We start from the raw sequence: 14,603 nt of genomic DNA on the forward strand, positions 1-14,603 counted from the left end.
TGTCATCTACTGTAGTAGAATGCCAGAATGGCAAAACAAGCAGATCCAATAGTAGCGGGGTGGCGGTCTGCTGGTTTTGCTTATCATTGACTAGTAATCGCGCACATGTAGTAAAAGTCCCATCTCACCATAAATTACGGAAGCGTCAGTCTTGCATCTCTAACCCATCCCATAAACGTTTAGGGCATCTCCAGCGGTGGGACGGCGTCCGTTTGGGTCTGCGCGGATAAAAAACACTCTCCAGCGAAGCCACGCAAAACGTCCGCAGTGTCCGTCCTGACGCAAACGTGAACCAAATATGCGCCAGGCGTCTCTGCGGACGCGTTCGCGTGTCCGTTTGTGTCTGTTTGGGCTGCATGCAGCCCTCTCTCTCCTCCTTTAATCACGCATGCGTTCATTCCTAGTCACACAAACAGAATCTTTTTCTCTCTCTCCTCTCTAATCACGCATGCGGTCAAATAAATGCGTCCCTGCCGCTGGAGAAGGGGCAGACGTATGCGGACATGCGGACGTTTTTTTGTGTCCGTGCCCGACACAAACAGACATAAATATGCGTCGCCCCGCTGGAGATGTCCTTAGAGGCGTAAAATTTCTTCATACCCGCAGCTAAACTCATGAGACTAGCCATAGTGTTAATACTATAAGAAGTATCATGCATGCCACCTTGGCAACAATATGATGTGGCGCTATAATTAATAATGAGAGATATGCTAGTGGTATCATAATATGGTACTGTATCATAGCACATGAAACTAGACAATTTAATATCAAATACATCCTATACACACAATTGCATTGAGATTCTACAAATAATTAAATATCATGAGATTATGATACTACTAGATGATACTAACCACTATTAGGGTATCATAGACAGGTATAATATGGATGATACCACTATATGATACTTTGCACTATGGCCAGCGTAAAATATCCTATAAACGATTAGAGGCGTAAAATTTCTTCATACCAGCACCTAAACCCCTAAGGACTCCTTTGATTCATTGGATATGAAAAATATAGGAATAGAAAAAATATAGGGTTAGGATGCCATGCCAATTTGAATCCTATGGGAAGATGACATGTGTTTGATTGTACCAAAGAAATTTTTCCATGATATATGACCTAATGTTTTTTTTCTATAGGATTTGCACTACAAGATTCCTGTAAAATTAGTTCCTATAGGATGTGCTCCTACGAATCAAACAACTTGTATTAGAAGACTTCCTATAAGATCTAAATCATACACAATTCCTTTACAAATCATATGAATTAAAGAGCCCTAAAATGGTTAGAGCAGTAAAAGTTCATACTTGGTCACCGCTCGATTCCCTATATTTACTCAGCTGCTCGGTGGTTGAGTATAAGTTTTCTTCACTCCGCCACCCACCACGCTTCTTCACAATCGCACCGGTGCCCCCACCGTAAACCCTACCTTCCCTCGGACGGCCTTCATGCCTGGAACCGGGTTCCACTGCTCCCCTCTGTTGATTCGGAGTGCCTATAGAGGCGGCTGTTCCTCCCATGGTGCTTTCGTTTCCCGAGGCGCTTCCTCGTTGACATGGTCCCACGATGGCTCATTTGACCTTTCGCCGCATAAAGCAACGAGGAAGTGGCACGGCATGCGCCAGCGAGCGTCGGGCACGTGGGTGGCTGAAATCACCGACCGCAACACTCACGAATGTCATTGGATCGGCACCTTCCACTCGGAGACACAGTTGGCAAAGGCCTACAACATGGCTCCATGGTGCCGACAAGAAGCTCAATTTTCAGTTTGGTGACTTGTGGCCGAAGGATGCTCCAGTCATTGACCGCTGCATGGTCGGCCACCGCGAGGCGCGGGAGGACCAGGAGGCTCGCAAGGGCCTCAAGGCGCAGCGGGCCGACGAGGTGCATAGTGACAACTCCATGAAAAGGGCAATTGACGAGATCTTCTCGAGCAGAGATACAATTTTTAAGTTAGATTTAGGGTACTTTAATCTAGCAGTTAAAATGATGTTGAATGCTCTAGTTTGAGTCAAGTTTATATGAATTTACTTTTAAACTATTTTTAAGGAGTTAAATTTAGGGGTTTGGTTAGAAACAACTTTTCTTTAGAGGAGCAAGTATATTCCTCTAAATGATACTCGGCTGTTTAGCCTTTTTTTCTTCTGGGAACTAAAAGAAAGTCCAAAATCTGTAACTTGTGGCACAACAAAATCTAGGTTATGAGAAAATTCAAGATTTCTTCTTTTTCTCCAATCCCATCTGATCATGGTCTGCATCGGGGGTTTCACGTCCCTATCCTGCTGTCATGAAACAGCGGATTGCCTGCTGTCTAAATCAGCCGGCTGAGACCAAGGGGAGCCGTGTGCGTCCAGGCCCACTTCGTCTTGATATGCACTGAGAGAGACAAACTGTGTATCCCATGAGTTAGCTAAGTTAAGCCAGGGTTCTAGTCAAGAATGTTCGGTTAGATGAACCCCTAGTGTCAATTATACCTCTGCTTGTTTAGTCAGAGATAGAAGACGGATTTTGAACTTTCACTTGGATTTATTTTGTGCCACAAATTACAGATCGCCCACAAAGTTTCTTTGATAGGTTAGGGTTAGGGTGAGGCGCAGTCGAGCTAACCAAACTTGGTAGCAACGTCGACTCCATGGGTACCTGAAGTTAATAGTAGCAATGTCAAGGGAGGTAGCAGGGTTAACTGAAGTTTGTCTTCGTCTGTTCATCACATTACATGTGTTGCCTCGCTTTCAGTTTCAGCTCAGACCTTATCATTGATTCGTTTTGAACGCATATGCAATGTCTTGTCACAGGTTCGTACTTCTTTTCGTTATAAGCAAGATGATGACCTCGCAAATAGTCGATTCCGGCAAGTTTTTGTTGTTTCTGTCAACCTAAAACATACATACCATGACAGGTTCAAACATCACAATCACATACTACCGCTCAACAACCTATTAGAAAATTTTGTAGCATTAAGTGCCAAATGAAAGAGCATAAACATATCTAAATAGATAAATTTTGGATTTGAGTGAATTAGATATTGGTAGCCAACCAAGGATATTATATCCTTTATATTTAAGAACTAATAACTCTGATATATTTCCAAGATCGAGAGCATATTTGAATACTCCCCCGTTTCCAGATTACCACTAATCTGTAAAGTTTGACCAAAAAATTCATGATATTTGGTTAAATTTAACAAAGTTTAATTTTGGCTAAAGCCATGATGCAACGTAATTTGGGATGGAGGCTTAGGAGTATCTGAAATTTCCCCTCCAAAAAAAAAAAAATCTTATAAAGGAAGAGTTTTAACATTGATCTTCTAGCTTTTTTTTATCACGGCTATATGTATACAAGTTAAACAAGAGAATTCATAACATTAATCATCCAAGCGAGTAACATCTCAACGATCATACGACAAAAAACGAGGCCAAAAGGCAAATGAAGGCGCAGAAAGTCCGCCACGGTCTAATCGCCTGCAGGTGTGCCAATTAGTAGCAGAAAATAGCTCCATGACCACGGCCTTTCCCCGTTTCCACCGCTTCTCTGAACTCAGCTCTTTGCAATGGCGCCCAAGATCGCAGTAAGCCACCATATTGCATGTCCATCTGATTTGGATGATAAAATGTTCTTTTGTCAAAGATAACATCATATCATTATGAAAAAATCACCAACACACAGCAAACTCCCCGGTTAGTATTTGTACTTGATCCCATCCCAAGCCCATTGTCCATAATTTCACAATATGTGAGAAATGCTATAGGGCCGAGGTATATGAAAAGCTACTACTATGTCATAAAGCTGGCAACATGGAGATCTGTTGTATGGTCTTATCTTGACCACAAGAATAAACTTTGCTCCCCTGCCACTTTCGTTTAATCATACTCCCTCCATCTAAAAATAGATGTCTCGAACTTTTTCTAGATGTGAATGTATCTATAACTGAAGTATGTGTAGACACCTATGTTTAGACAAAGGTAGTACTCCGTATTATCTATTGTGGGAAGTAGGCTCCTCTGAAGATGCACTAAAAAGTCATATACTTGATGAGGATTTCTGTTTTCCAAATATTTTTATGCCAAAAATAAATTTGAGAATTCATAGGAGATCGATGCCGTTGGATTGAAGACCGCTGTGACGAAGATACCAAGAAAAAGTGTATCGTCATTGTGATGATCTAGCCGATTCCACCTGTTGGACCAGCTTATTCAAAGCCCCCAGTTTAGGCTAAACCATTGCCCGTTGGAATGTCACATTTGGTACTGTCATAGAAAAATCCTGAACCGCTGCGACATTGACATTTTGCTGCCTCATAACATTATATATAGGAGGATAGGATATTGCTGACAAAGTGGCTCATTAGCAGCCCAAGTATCCTAAGCAAATCTGTCCGTCATTCTAGTGGTAGAATCGACCTAGCAACGAACAAATGATTTGCACGCCTTAGGCCGTTCCAAAACCAAGAATCTCCATACAAAATTCCACTTCTTTCGCAGGTATTAGTTTCTTAGAAGATGCTGACAAACCAGTCCTCGTTAGTGAGCTTGAGCCACTTGCTAGGCAGACAAATAATATTTATCTTCAGGCCCTCCTACCTGAAACTCTTTCAGGTTTCAGCCTGCATAAAATATCTTATTTGACGAGCCTTATAAGAGAAAATATTACTGCGGTTTACAAGATCAAAAAGTTGTGAATGATGATATGTTAGCTCCACTTCCACAGTTCCACTACAATCATCATTCTTCTCCTCCATGAACACCACTTCCAACTACTCCCTCCACCCTGTAATATAAGATGTTATTACACGTATTCGTTGTAATAACATCTTATATTATGAGATGGAGGGAGTACATCTCAACCACATACACTGCACTCCACGAAGATCATGTTTTGGTGAAGTTCTTATCCAGATGGCTTGACTAGTGAGTGGGTGAAAAATTACATAGAGAATGGTAGCAAGAGGAAAAGGAGATCTAGATTGTAACAAAGGTAGTATGAGAACAAACTGATTATGGAAATCTAATCATGTTTTCTCTTTTATGACTGCAATCCTGTATAGATATTTTCCCCCATGGAACTAAATCTTGCAAAACAAATATAGCACCATACATAACTTGATGTTTGTGAATCAGAAATAGTAGCAACAGATATATATATCTTCTAGAAAACAAGGGGAAAAAACACAACCATATTTTATCACTTGACATTAAAAAATTCCTTACAAGGCTAACCGTGAAATAATCATTAAGAATAAAAGCTCAGGCAGCGACTTAACATTGATGATAGGCTGGCCATCACAGCATGTCAAGTGGGAAAATATGTGTGCTCAAACTCTATGCTTGCACAACAAACTATGCTGATACCTCATTGATGTGTTGGTTAAGGCTCTTCCCAGGTGGTATGAAGATCAAGTCGTCCCATCCAGAATTTCTATCATTTATCTGTAGAATAAAGAGTTCTACGATGTTAGCAGGCAGTAAGGTACAAGCAGTCCTAAGTGTATGGCATGTTTTTCTCTGTCCTACCTCCATTTTCTTCAGGACATCCTCCAAACTCCCAACCTGAAGAAACCAGAAGGCTGAGTTTTCAGGAGGTCTTACAAAAGAAATAAGAAATATATAAATCGCATACCATGATTTGCTTAGATAAGGCTGATCCTTTCGAAGCTTTAGATGTCTTTCTAAGCTCTCTTTCTATGTCCTCCTGGACAGAGAAGGAAACGGTGACAATTTGACCAGACTGTCAGTAAATGAAAGAAAATGGATCCTGACAAACCTTTTGGAAATATATTGGGCAATAGCGCTTCTTCTGCTTCTTAAGAACCAGTAGATCTGACTGCGCATGCAAATCAGGCATTTTCATCACAGCGAAGGACAGTTCATTCAAAGTTCAAAATGTCACTTGAAAGAAGTTAAACATCCAAATGGTATGTACAAAAACTGTAAAGCATGCATCTCCAGGAAAGAGTTATGCAAACACCTATGTCCTGCTGTAACAATGCCAGCATGAGGCTGTACCCTGGTTCTATTGTAAGGTACTTCGCTTTCCTTTGGAATCCACTGAGTAGCTGCTCTTTGGTTCAATCCAGTAAACCAAATATGCTCAGTTTGTTGGATAAACAACATAACAATAAAGGATGCCTTTTTTTTTGGTGGGGATGGGGGAGATGTCTTCCTGTTGTGCATGCTAGTAAGATGGATGCAGCCAGCCAGACGGCAATAACACCAGGATGGTTGTATTGGACCAGGAGATGGTCATGTGTTTGGCAAAGACTTGCATCACCAAATAAAAGAGGAGAGTCCTTTAGAAAAGTATAGGTTTAGGAAAGAGTTCAATTGTATTAGGAAAATCTAATAATTCTAGTTGTATTAGGAGAGGTCCGAGGCCTGAGCTCCATTATATAAGGATGACTTGTATCTACTTTTGGATCAAGCAATAACAATTAATCTATTCTATCCCTGCTTATTATCTCTTCCCAACCTATGTCTACCCAATCCCTAGCAGACACGCCGCCTGGCTATCTTCTGCATGGTATTTATCCCGTTGTGGATCTAAGTCCACAACTTTTGGTATCAGAGACGGCCACCATGGCTTTCAATGCTGGCTCTTTCATGGAGAAAATCAAGGCCTCTGTTCAACAAATCTTTGACGAATTCAAGGTGTCCATGCTTGAGATCGTTGCAGAAAAGGGAAGGGGGGTAGCAATGGTTTTAGTCGCAACCATGCCTGCGCAGCCAGAAGTCGAGGCAGCAACGGTGACGTATCATCAAGAGGCAGCATTGGAGGAGCAGCAAAAATCAGAAACAGTGAAGCCAAACACAATGGCTGCCAGACTCTTCACGGCTGTGGAGCTCATTGGATCGATGGAACTGAACCAGCGAACTATGACAGCTGCAGCATGTGATTACACTGTGATAGACATAAACAAGCCACATGTGTATCAGATTTGCAAGAAGGGTGAGCTGCTGGGAAGCGATAGAAAGCAGTGTCGACGAAAAGCATTAGAGCCAAATTCATGTGCAGCAGATTGCATGAAAAAAAATGCATATGCATGCACATCAATTCCTGATCAATCCAGGAGAAAGAGTTGGAGATAAGAGAAGATCTATTATATTCAAGCGTCTAGCAAATCAGGAAGGCCAAGAGATAGACAAGTTCTACATGAGAGAATTGGGCAAGGAACTAGCAAATTGTTGAGCTGGAATATTAGAGCCACATCAAAGTGGGGATATGAAGGACTTCAACCCTTGGCCGCCACCGTGCAGCTTGAGGACAAGGTTTATCCAGGAGGGTGTAGTGTTGTGGACGATAGTAAGATGGACGCGGCCAGCCAGACGGCAAGAACACCAGGATGGTTGTGTTGGATCATGAGATGGTCATGTGGCAAAGACTTGCAGCACCAAATAATAGAGGAGAGTCCTTTAGGAAAGTATAGGTTTAGGAAAGAGTTCAATTGTATTATGAAAGATCTAATAATCCCAGTCGTATTAGGAGTGGTCCGAGGCCTGAGCATCCCTTATATAAGGATGACATGTATCTACTTTTGGATCAAGCAATAACAATGAATCTATTCCAAGGATTACGAGTCGAGGAGTCGAGCCGAGTCGTTGGGGTACCGACTCATAGACTAGTCGTGACTAGTCTAGACTACTGATCGACTAGTCGATACGTACAGCAGCAGTAGCTAGTACAAAATACTCAACCAGATAGGAGATTTAGAAACTAAATCGACATAAGTTCAACACAAGTTACATAACATAATAATGCTAGAACCCATAAGTTCATGGCATAGGCCTCAAATTATCTTGTCTAGATGATGAAACAATGTCTTTGAACTTCAGCTTCATCCTCCACGTCCAGATATTGCTCCATAGCTCTAAACTTCATTGTATTTAAGAAGTTGTGGATCTCATTCTTAATTCCCACCGACACCTCTGGACAGTAGTCCACCCCGAATTGAGTCGATCGACTCGAATACCACGACTAGTCTGGACTAGTCCACAACTAGTCGCTTGACCGCTCCACCCTTCAAAAAATTATTCGAGTCAAACAAGCTAGTCGACAGTCAAGTTAGGACTCATAGACTAGTCGTTAGACTCGTAATCCATGATCTATTATAACCCTGGTTATTCTCTCTTCTCAACCTATGTCTACCCGATCCCTAGCAGCCACACCGTCTGGCTATCTTCTGCACGGTATTCATACTGTTGTGGATCTAAGTCCACAACACTGCCTTACAATTTAAAATGCACGCCAACCAACTATTCCAATTGATGAGATAGGACTATCACAAGATGAGGCACCTTGGTGAGAGTGGGGAAATCATGACAGGACTGTCCATTCATTCAGTATTGGAAAGTAACTAACGATGGCAGGACATGTAAACAGATTTAGCTTTAAGCAATGGGTTCGTCCACCTATTTCTCTGTTGTCCATTCAGTTGTGGATCTGAGCAATATTTCTGATGGAAGTTAGCCCATATTAAATTAGTTTTTCCTGTTAGAAGTCAAGGTATGAATCAACCAATCAACTAGTGCATACGCTACCACGCCCATTATTGTTATACTGATCAATAGATGTAAAAAGAATTATTTGACAACTGCAGAGGTATATTTCACTCTTACCAGCATATTAATCAGTTGATGTAAGGTTCTCAACAAAGAGTTTAATTTTTTGCATTCCAGATTTTCAGGACAGATAGAAGTGAGATTTTCCGTTGGCAACTAGGCATGCTAGTAACCGGCAGGGTTTTAACAGGGTTGATGTCTCAGGTTATTATCAGGGTTTTAGAACATGAACTGTCCCCAAAACTGAAGGTGGTCTAGATGAAGATGGTTTGGAAGAGGAGGAATACAAGGGTGGCCAGACAATCTGGTTTCTAGGACAGTAAAAGCAGTTTGTGGAACCCTGGTTGATAACGCATATAACTGAACTTGACACATAAACTCCCAGTGTCCGGCTGTCAATGAGCATATAAATCTAACTGCTTTCGACGAAAATAAATTTCTTGGTACAGCAATAAAACCAGAAGTTACCTGAAAAACTGGAACACCATCAAAGCCAGTTAAACCAGATTTCAACTGAAAAGCCAGATAGTAATAATCATTATTGGGCTGAAGAAGTCCACTTGCATTGCTTATATTAGAGTACTAGTGTGGAAGTCCATTTCCAATGCTTATATTAGAGTACCAGTGCAGAAGATAACGGTAACCCAGGGAACTACAATAGTGCCCAACAAAGCTAAACCAGCCCGAAAAGACTACAAAACTTGATATCAACATATGCTGACAAATGTATGTTACCTGACAAATCTGAATAGAAAATAAAAACAATACAGTATATTACAAGGATTCAGACACACATGTGGATGATACATTGGAATGATCGGTGGTCATCTAACCTTTATATGCCTGATGCAGACAAGGAAGTTGAAATTAAAAGCTTTGAGTAGTGTTTATGCAAAATTGGGCATTCAAGAACTAACCCTAGCTCATGGGTATTTTCTTTTGGTTAAAAGACAGAAATAGAATGATATATAAGTTGATACAAATGGCAGCCAAGTGGACCTTGAAACACATACTTGCTGCATTGCTGCTTTGAACAATAATTTGGTTAATATGATAAAATTGACTTTCTTTCTGGTGAGAACGACAAAGGGGTGGGGGTGCTTAAACTGGTACACATATATATAGATGATATATAATAGAAGAAGGAGACACAGTTCCATCAAGGTGCAAACCTCGAGTGCATTCTTTATTTGAAGAGGGTCTGGTAAGAACCGGAAAGCAATACCTTCGGCCTTCAACATATAAACCTGCGTTCGGAAGGGTGGCGTAAGGAATATTTACACTCGAAAACATGAAACAATATCAGTAACATTCAAGATGTACAATTATAATGATCCACCTAATTAGAGGTTCGTTTTGTGCACAAGTCCAACACCACCCAACTTGCTCCGTAACAGCAGTGTCAAGTGAGAAGTTGCAATAGGGCTAGCCTAAGCTCATAATAAATGTTCAAAAGTATGTAGAATTTAGCTACTGAGACGATCCTAATCTGGAAAAAATTGGCCACACATAAGCAATCAACAACATAAAGTACGACATGCTGGCGATCGGAAGACACACCACACCAAGTTAAGCTCACCTGATCAAGCGTAATGGGAACTACTTTTGCCCCCTTCCCTAGCATCGGCTGCCGCTTCCTCACCTACACAAAAGCACCATCAGTAAAGAAAACATATAAACGCAGGCATGGAAACCAGCAGCAGATGGCGAGGGAGGGGCAGGGAAGAGAGGTACATGGGAGAGGAGTGAGTCGGCGTCCTCGGATCGGAAGCAGAGGAGGCCGAGGGAGCGTAGGCCGGTGGCGGGGTCGGAGACGAGCACGAACTCGTTGCTGGAGTTGCAGACCGTGAACACGGGGGTGCCGATGAGCGCCCGCGCGACCTCGTCGGGCGCAAGCGCGAGGGATTGGGATTGGGAGTGGGAGGCGCCCTGGGGCCCCGGCGGGCGCGCGGCGGCGAGCGCGGGGCGCGGGACGGCGAAGCGCGAGGCGAGGTTGGAGAGGTGGTGGTGGAGGAAGGAGGAGGCGGCGGCGAGGGGGTTGGGAGGCGGTGAAGGGGAAGGGGAAGGGGAAGGGGAGGGGGAGGGCTTGGACATGGCGACGGCGGCGAGTGGCAGGGAGGAGGAGCTGGGCGGCGGCATCGGGTTTGCTTTGCTTGGTCGCTATCGCTCACGTCGGCGTTGTCGCCGAGGAGGTTGCGTCGAGGCGTCCAGCGCGAGCCCGTGTTGTGGTGGTGCGGCTGCGGCCTGCTCCGGTTCAGTTCTCCGCGCCTACCGTGGCAGTTCTGTCTTCTGTGCTCGTTTCAACCTGTGTAAGCATGCATCAGTCAAAATTTCAGGGTCTCTGGTGATGGTTTGGAACTTAGTTTCGGGAATATTTCATCCAGTAATGAAACAATTTCAGTGATTTTGGTTTTCATCTTGGCCAAAGTGCCGAAATTTTCTCTCAAAATTCATTTAAATATTAAAAATTGGAAAGGTATTTGAATTATGTGTACTAGTACTGAAATATTTGAAATATTTTGACTGAAAGAGAATTATTTTCAGGTCTACTGATTGGAGACTATGAAAACTTCGTAGAAAATTGATAATAATACACTACTTCTAACCATGCAAAAAAATATTCCCGAAACTTCATTACTGGATGAAATATTTCCGAAAATTCCAGTGTCTCTGATGAAGAGATTGGCTAAGGACCACAAGCCCCAAGGGAAGCTAGGGCTGCAACGTGGTACCTGAGACCTAGCCTCCTTTATAAGGACTAGGAAGGACCTTCGGGGAGGACGACCAAACCTTACACACGATCTAGACATCACCGTAGCCAGTCTCGACGACATTGTAATCTTCATCAAGCAATCAAGATCAAACAAGCAACAAGTAGGGTTTTACCATCCAGGAGCCGGAACTTGCGTAAATCTCGCCTCCTCCTCCTTTGTTTGATAGCCAATGAATCTACCAGGGCAACTCTTTTCCTAAGACCCAAGTCCATCATCCGTGGGCATTGCAGTGGAGACCTCACGTCACCATCAACGGAAGTAATGCTCGCATCGCTTCGAGGTGAACGGATTAGACCAACTCACGAACTCTGTCTCCAAAGAGGGATCCATCCCTATCACTCAGTATTGAAGAGCGCTACACCGTCGATAGGTAGAGAGGTCCCCCCTCCCAAGAACACTCCAAATCAAAGTCCAATAGATCAAGACTAGTTGTCCCGCCAGATAACTCGCCACAAGCACCTTCAACCTGCAACACCACCACCAAGAACATGCAAGTTGTTGAACGAAGACGCATCAGGAAGGTAGGACAACATGAAGCATCAACCACCACAAGACTGGAGTTTGACAAGCAACCTCCGGACCTGACTCATCGCGGCAGATGAAGCATCGCCAAGAACCATCACCGACCAACGGAAACTCACCAACCATCCCAGCAGCCTTGAACGGTGCCTTCAAGAAGGGGAACGATGCGCGACGCCGCCACTGCCCAAGTAGGGGTTAGGGTTTTCACATAGAGCAGGGGTGGGTGGGTGAGAGGGGACCTCAACGAAGGCTCAGAGGAGGGAACATGTGCCAAGGGCATCGATGACGTTGTGTCCACTGCTAGCCAGGGTTTCCCCCAATCCCAAATACCCCACCACCATCCACCCGACCAAATCGCAGGTCCAGCCGGGAACGAGAGCTTCACCGGTCAGGGACAGAGAACTACCAGACCTGACGACGCAGGCTAGCGGAGAGACCAACACGCCATGCCATCCGCTCGCCGCCACCTTGCTGCTCCCACGGCCGTACGCGGGCTCGCCGCAAAGCCGACACTGTCACCACCACCCTGAGTTGCCGCCCCGCCGTCCAAAAGCCCCCACCTTGGGCACAACCTGCAGCACCTCCGGCGCCAGAGGCCGCATCCAGTCTATCATCCCACGAAGCACCTGCCGCCACGAGTGAAGGGGGTGGCCGCTGGGTACAGCCTATGGAGAGATGCAGAGGAGCAGGAAGAAGCCACCGAGCAGTGTCCTCAATCACAGCGAGCTCAATGCGGCAGCCACCCTCCATGCGAACGCGTTGAGGAGCCGAGGGCGGAGTGCCAGGAGCCTAGGCCAGATCCCCGCCGCCCTCTTTCACCGGCGTCGCGGTCTTCGATTGGCAGCAGCTCCGGGAGAGACGACGAGGAGGGAGAGAGGAATGAGCGGGGCCAACAATGGGCTAGGGTTCGACTCCTGGGTCGCCTGGAGAAGACGACGAGGTGAGCATTGTGTCTCCCAAAGTTCAACTTTGAGTGACCTACATTCGTGGGATGAGTATCTCACAGGATGATGGAAATACTGAGATTGTATATTTTTCTTGAGCTTGAGACTCTTTGGCAGCTTAATTTATCAAAATATTTGTTAGAAGATTCACGAGTCGCTAGCTGGAGCAAACACAAAACATATATTAAATGGTTTGAATTATGCACATCAGTGGAAAGTGCTGGCGTAGCGTTACTAGAATGTCCCATCAAATCAATAGCCTACTCTACTTTAACGTTTGAAGAGATATTGGAATTTTCTGGAAAAAAGTCCATTTTGAACCTTGAACTCGTAGAAGTCCGCCAAATGGAACCCTCAAGTCCAAATCCCTGTTGTTTGAACCCTGCAATCAGAAATCCCAGTCCTAAACTAACCTTGAGGTGCTTAGCGCTGGGAACCGATGACGTGGCTAGGTTGGTGTTAGTGGTGGGGCCAGCCTCATCGCTTAAATGAACCCATCGGCTATCTCCAGAGCACGCGCTGGCGATAGAGGAAGTTAAATTTGGGGAAAAAATTAGGGTTTATCCCGGTGGCGAGAGGGGATTCGTTTCGGGGCGGCGGAGCGCGTGGCCGGCGGCGAGGGCAAGATGAGTTGGTCTTCTAGTTCTTCTGCTCCTGGATTCCGTGCATCCACTGGTCGTAGGAGAAATGTGATAGAGGGCAGGTCACCTGTGGCGTATCGGGAGAACCCCATGGTGTACGAGCCTACGAAGCTGTGCTATTGCAATCCTCGCAGGAAGGCGCCAAGATGGATCTCATGGAGTGAGCAGAATCCTGGCATCTGCGTGGATGCAATGGTGAGTAAGATTTTGGTCCTGCCGTATTTGATTTTCCCCTTTTCTGATTTTTCCCCTTTTCTAATTTCCCCCCTTTTCTGACTTTAGGACAAAATTGAACAGCATGGGCGCGGATGTGGCTACGTAGAGTGGCATGATGAACCATTGCCACCATTCTGGAGTGACCTGCTGGGAGATTTGCGGGATGAAGTCTGGAGGCTGCGAGCTGCAGCAAATTCAGCTCCTGGTGAAGAACAAGCTACTATCCAAGCTATGCAAGATGAGCTGAAAGAGAAAGATGCGCAGATAGCTGGATTGAAGGCTAAATATGAAAATTTCATCTTTGTTATATTTGCACTTGTCTTCGGTTTAGTGGCAGGGAGGATGCTCATGCAGTAAAATGATCAATGCTTTAGTATGTTAGCTTTAGTGGCACTTGTGTTAGGTTTAATGGCATGATGCATGGTTATGTATGTTTCCTTGTAATGACTGTTGGTGAAGTAATGGAAATGTGGTCTTTGTGCACATATTTGTAGTAGTGATCATCTCTATCATCTGATAGCACTGACATTTGACAGCATAATTCATCCACAACATCCATAGCATAAATCATATGTATCATCTCTAGCATTTGATAGCACTGATATTACACAAAATCCACAGCATAATTCATCCACAACATCAGATTCACAGGTAAACATAACAGCTATGATATTATATCATGCACAGCATCAAATTCATCCATTGGTTCATCAGCACAACATGAGTAGCATACCCAAAAGGAATATCATCCATAGAATCCACAACAAGTTCACATAATTCTTGATGAAACTAAACTAATGTTTGCAATATTACATGCCATGGTTTGCAGCATTGCAACATGATCAAAAGCAGTAAGCAGGAGCTTGAGCTTGACTAGTAGTTTCCAGAGCAAGTGAAGAATGAGTAACTTGGATGAGAAGAGGCATGTGCCCTTCTACCCCTCTTTGC

The 14,603-nt window shown here is 44.2% G+C and overlaps 1 protein-coding gene across 4 annotated transcripts; it reads right to left on the minus strand.

Moving 5' to 3' along the window:
* Positions 1–3,291: 3,291 nt before the first annotated feature.
* On the minus strand, positions 3,292–10,833 carry LOC127317745 (protein TIC 22, chloroplastic). Of its 4 annotated transcripts, none has more exons than XM_051348345.2 (9): positions 10,293–10,833; positions 10,138–10,200; positions 9,731–9,805; positions 9,027–9,071; positions 5,767–5,826; positions 5,623–5,694; positions 5,517–5,552; positions 5,355–5,432; positions 3,292–3,599 (listed from the first exon to the last, which is right to left on the minus strand). In XM_051348345.2, the coding sequence occupies exons 1-9, from the start codon at positions 10,695–10,697 to the stop codon at positions 3,483–3,485; spliced, it is 951 nt and encodes a 316-aa protein (XP_051204305.1). In that variant the 5' UTR covers positions 10,698–10,833; the 3' UTR covers positions 3,292–3,482. The 4 variants fall into 4 exon arrangements, with proteins under 4 accessions (XP_051204305.1, XP_051204306.1, XP_051204307.1 ...); XM_051348346.2 differs by lacking the exon at positions 3,292–3,599 and adding an exon at positions 4,292–4,586; XM_051348347.2 differs by lacking the exon at positions 3,292–3,599 and adding an exon at positions 4,292–4,609 and having other exon boundaries at positions 10,293–10,832.
* Positions 10,834–14,603: the final 3,770 nt, after the last annotated feature.

Source organism: Lolium perenne, chromosome 7 (assembly GCF_019359855.2).
Source record: "Lolium perenne isolate Kyuss_39 chromosome 7, Kyuss_2.0, whole genome shotgun sequence".
Classification (NCBI taxonomy): domain Eukaryota; kingdom Viridiplantae; phylum Streptophyta; class Magnoliopsida; order Poales; family Poaceae; genus Lolium; species Lolium perenne.

Excerpts from the sequence above, each read along its gene's own strand:
- LOC127317745 (XM_051348345.2), bottom strand. The coding sequence starts at position 10,697 with ATGCCGCCGCCCAGCTCCTCCTCCCTGCCACTCGCCGCCGTCGCCATG. Across the intron at positions 9,072-9,730 it reads AAATAAAGAATGCACTCGAG|TTGAAATCTGGTTTAACTGG; the intron begins GTTTGCACCTTG and ends CTGGCTTTTCAG. Across the intron at positions 5,695-5,766 it reads GCCCAATATATTTCCAAAAG|GAGGACATAGAAAGAGAGCT; the intron begins GTTTGTCAGGAT and ends TTCTCTGTCCAG.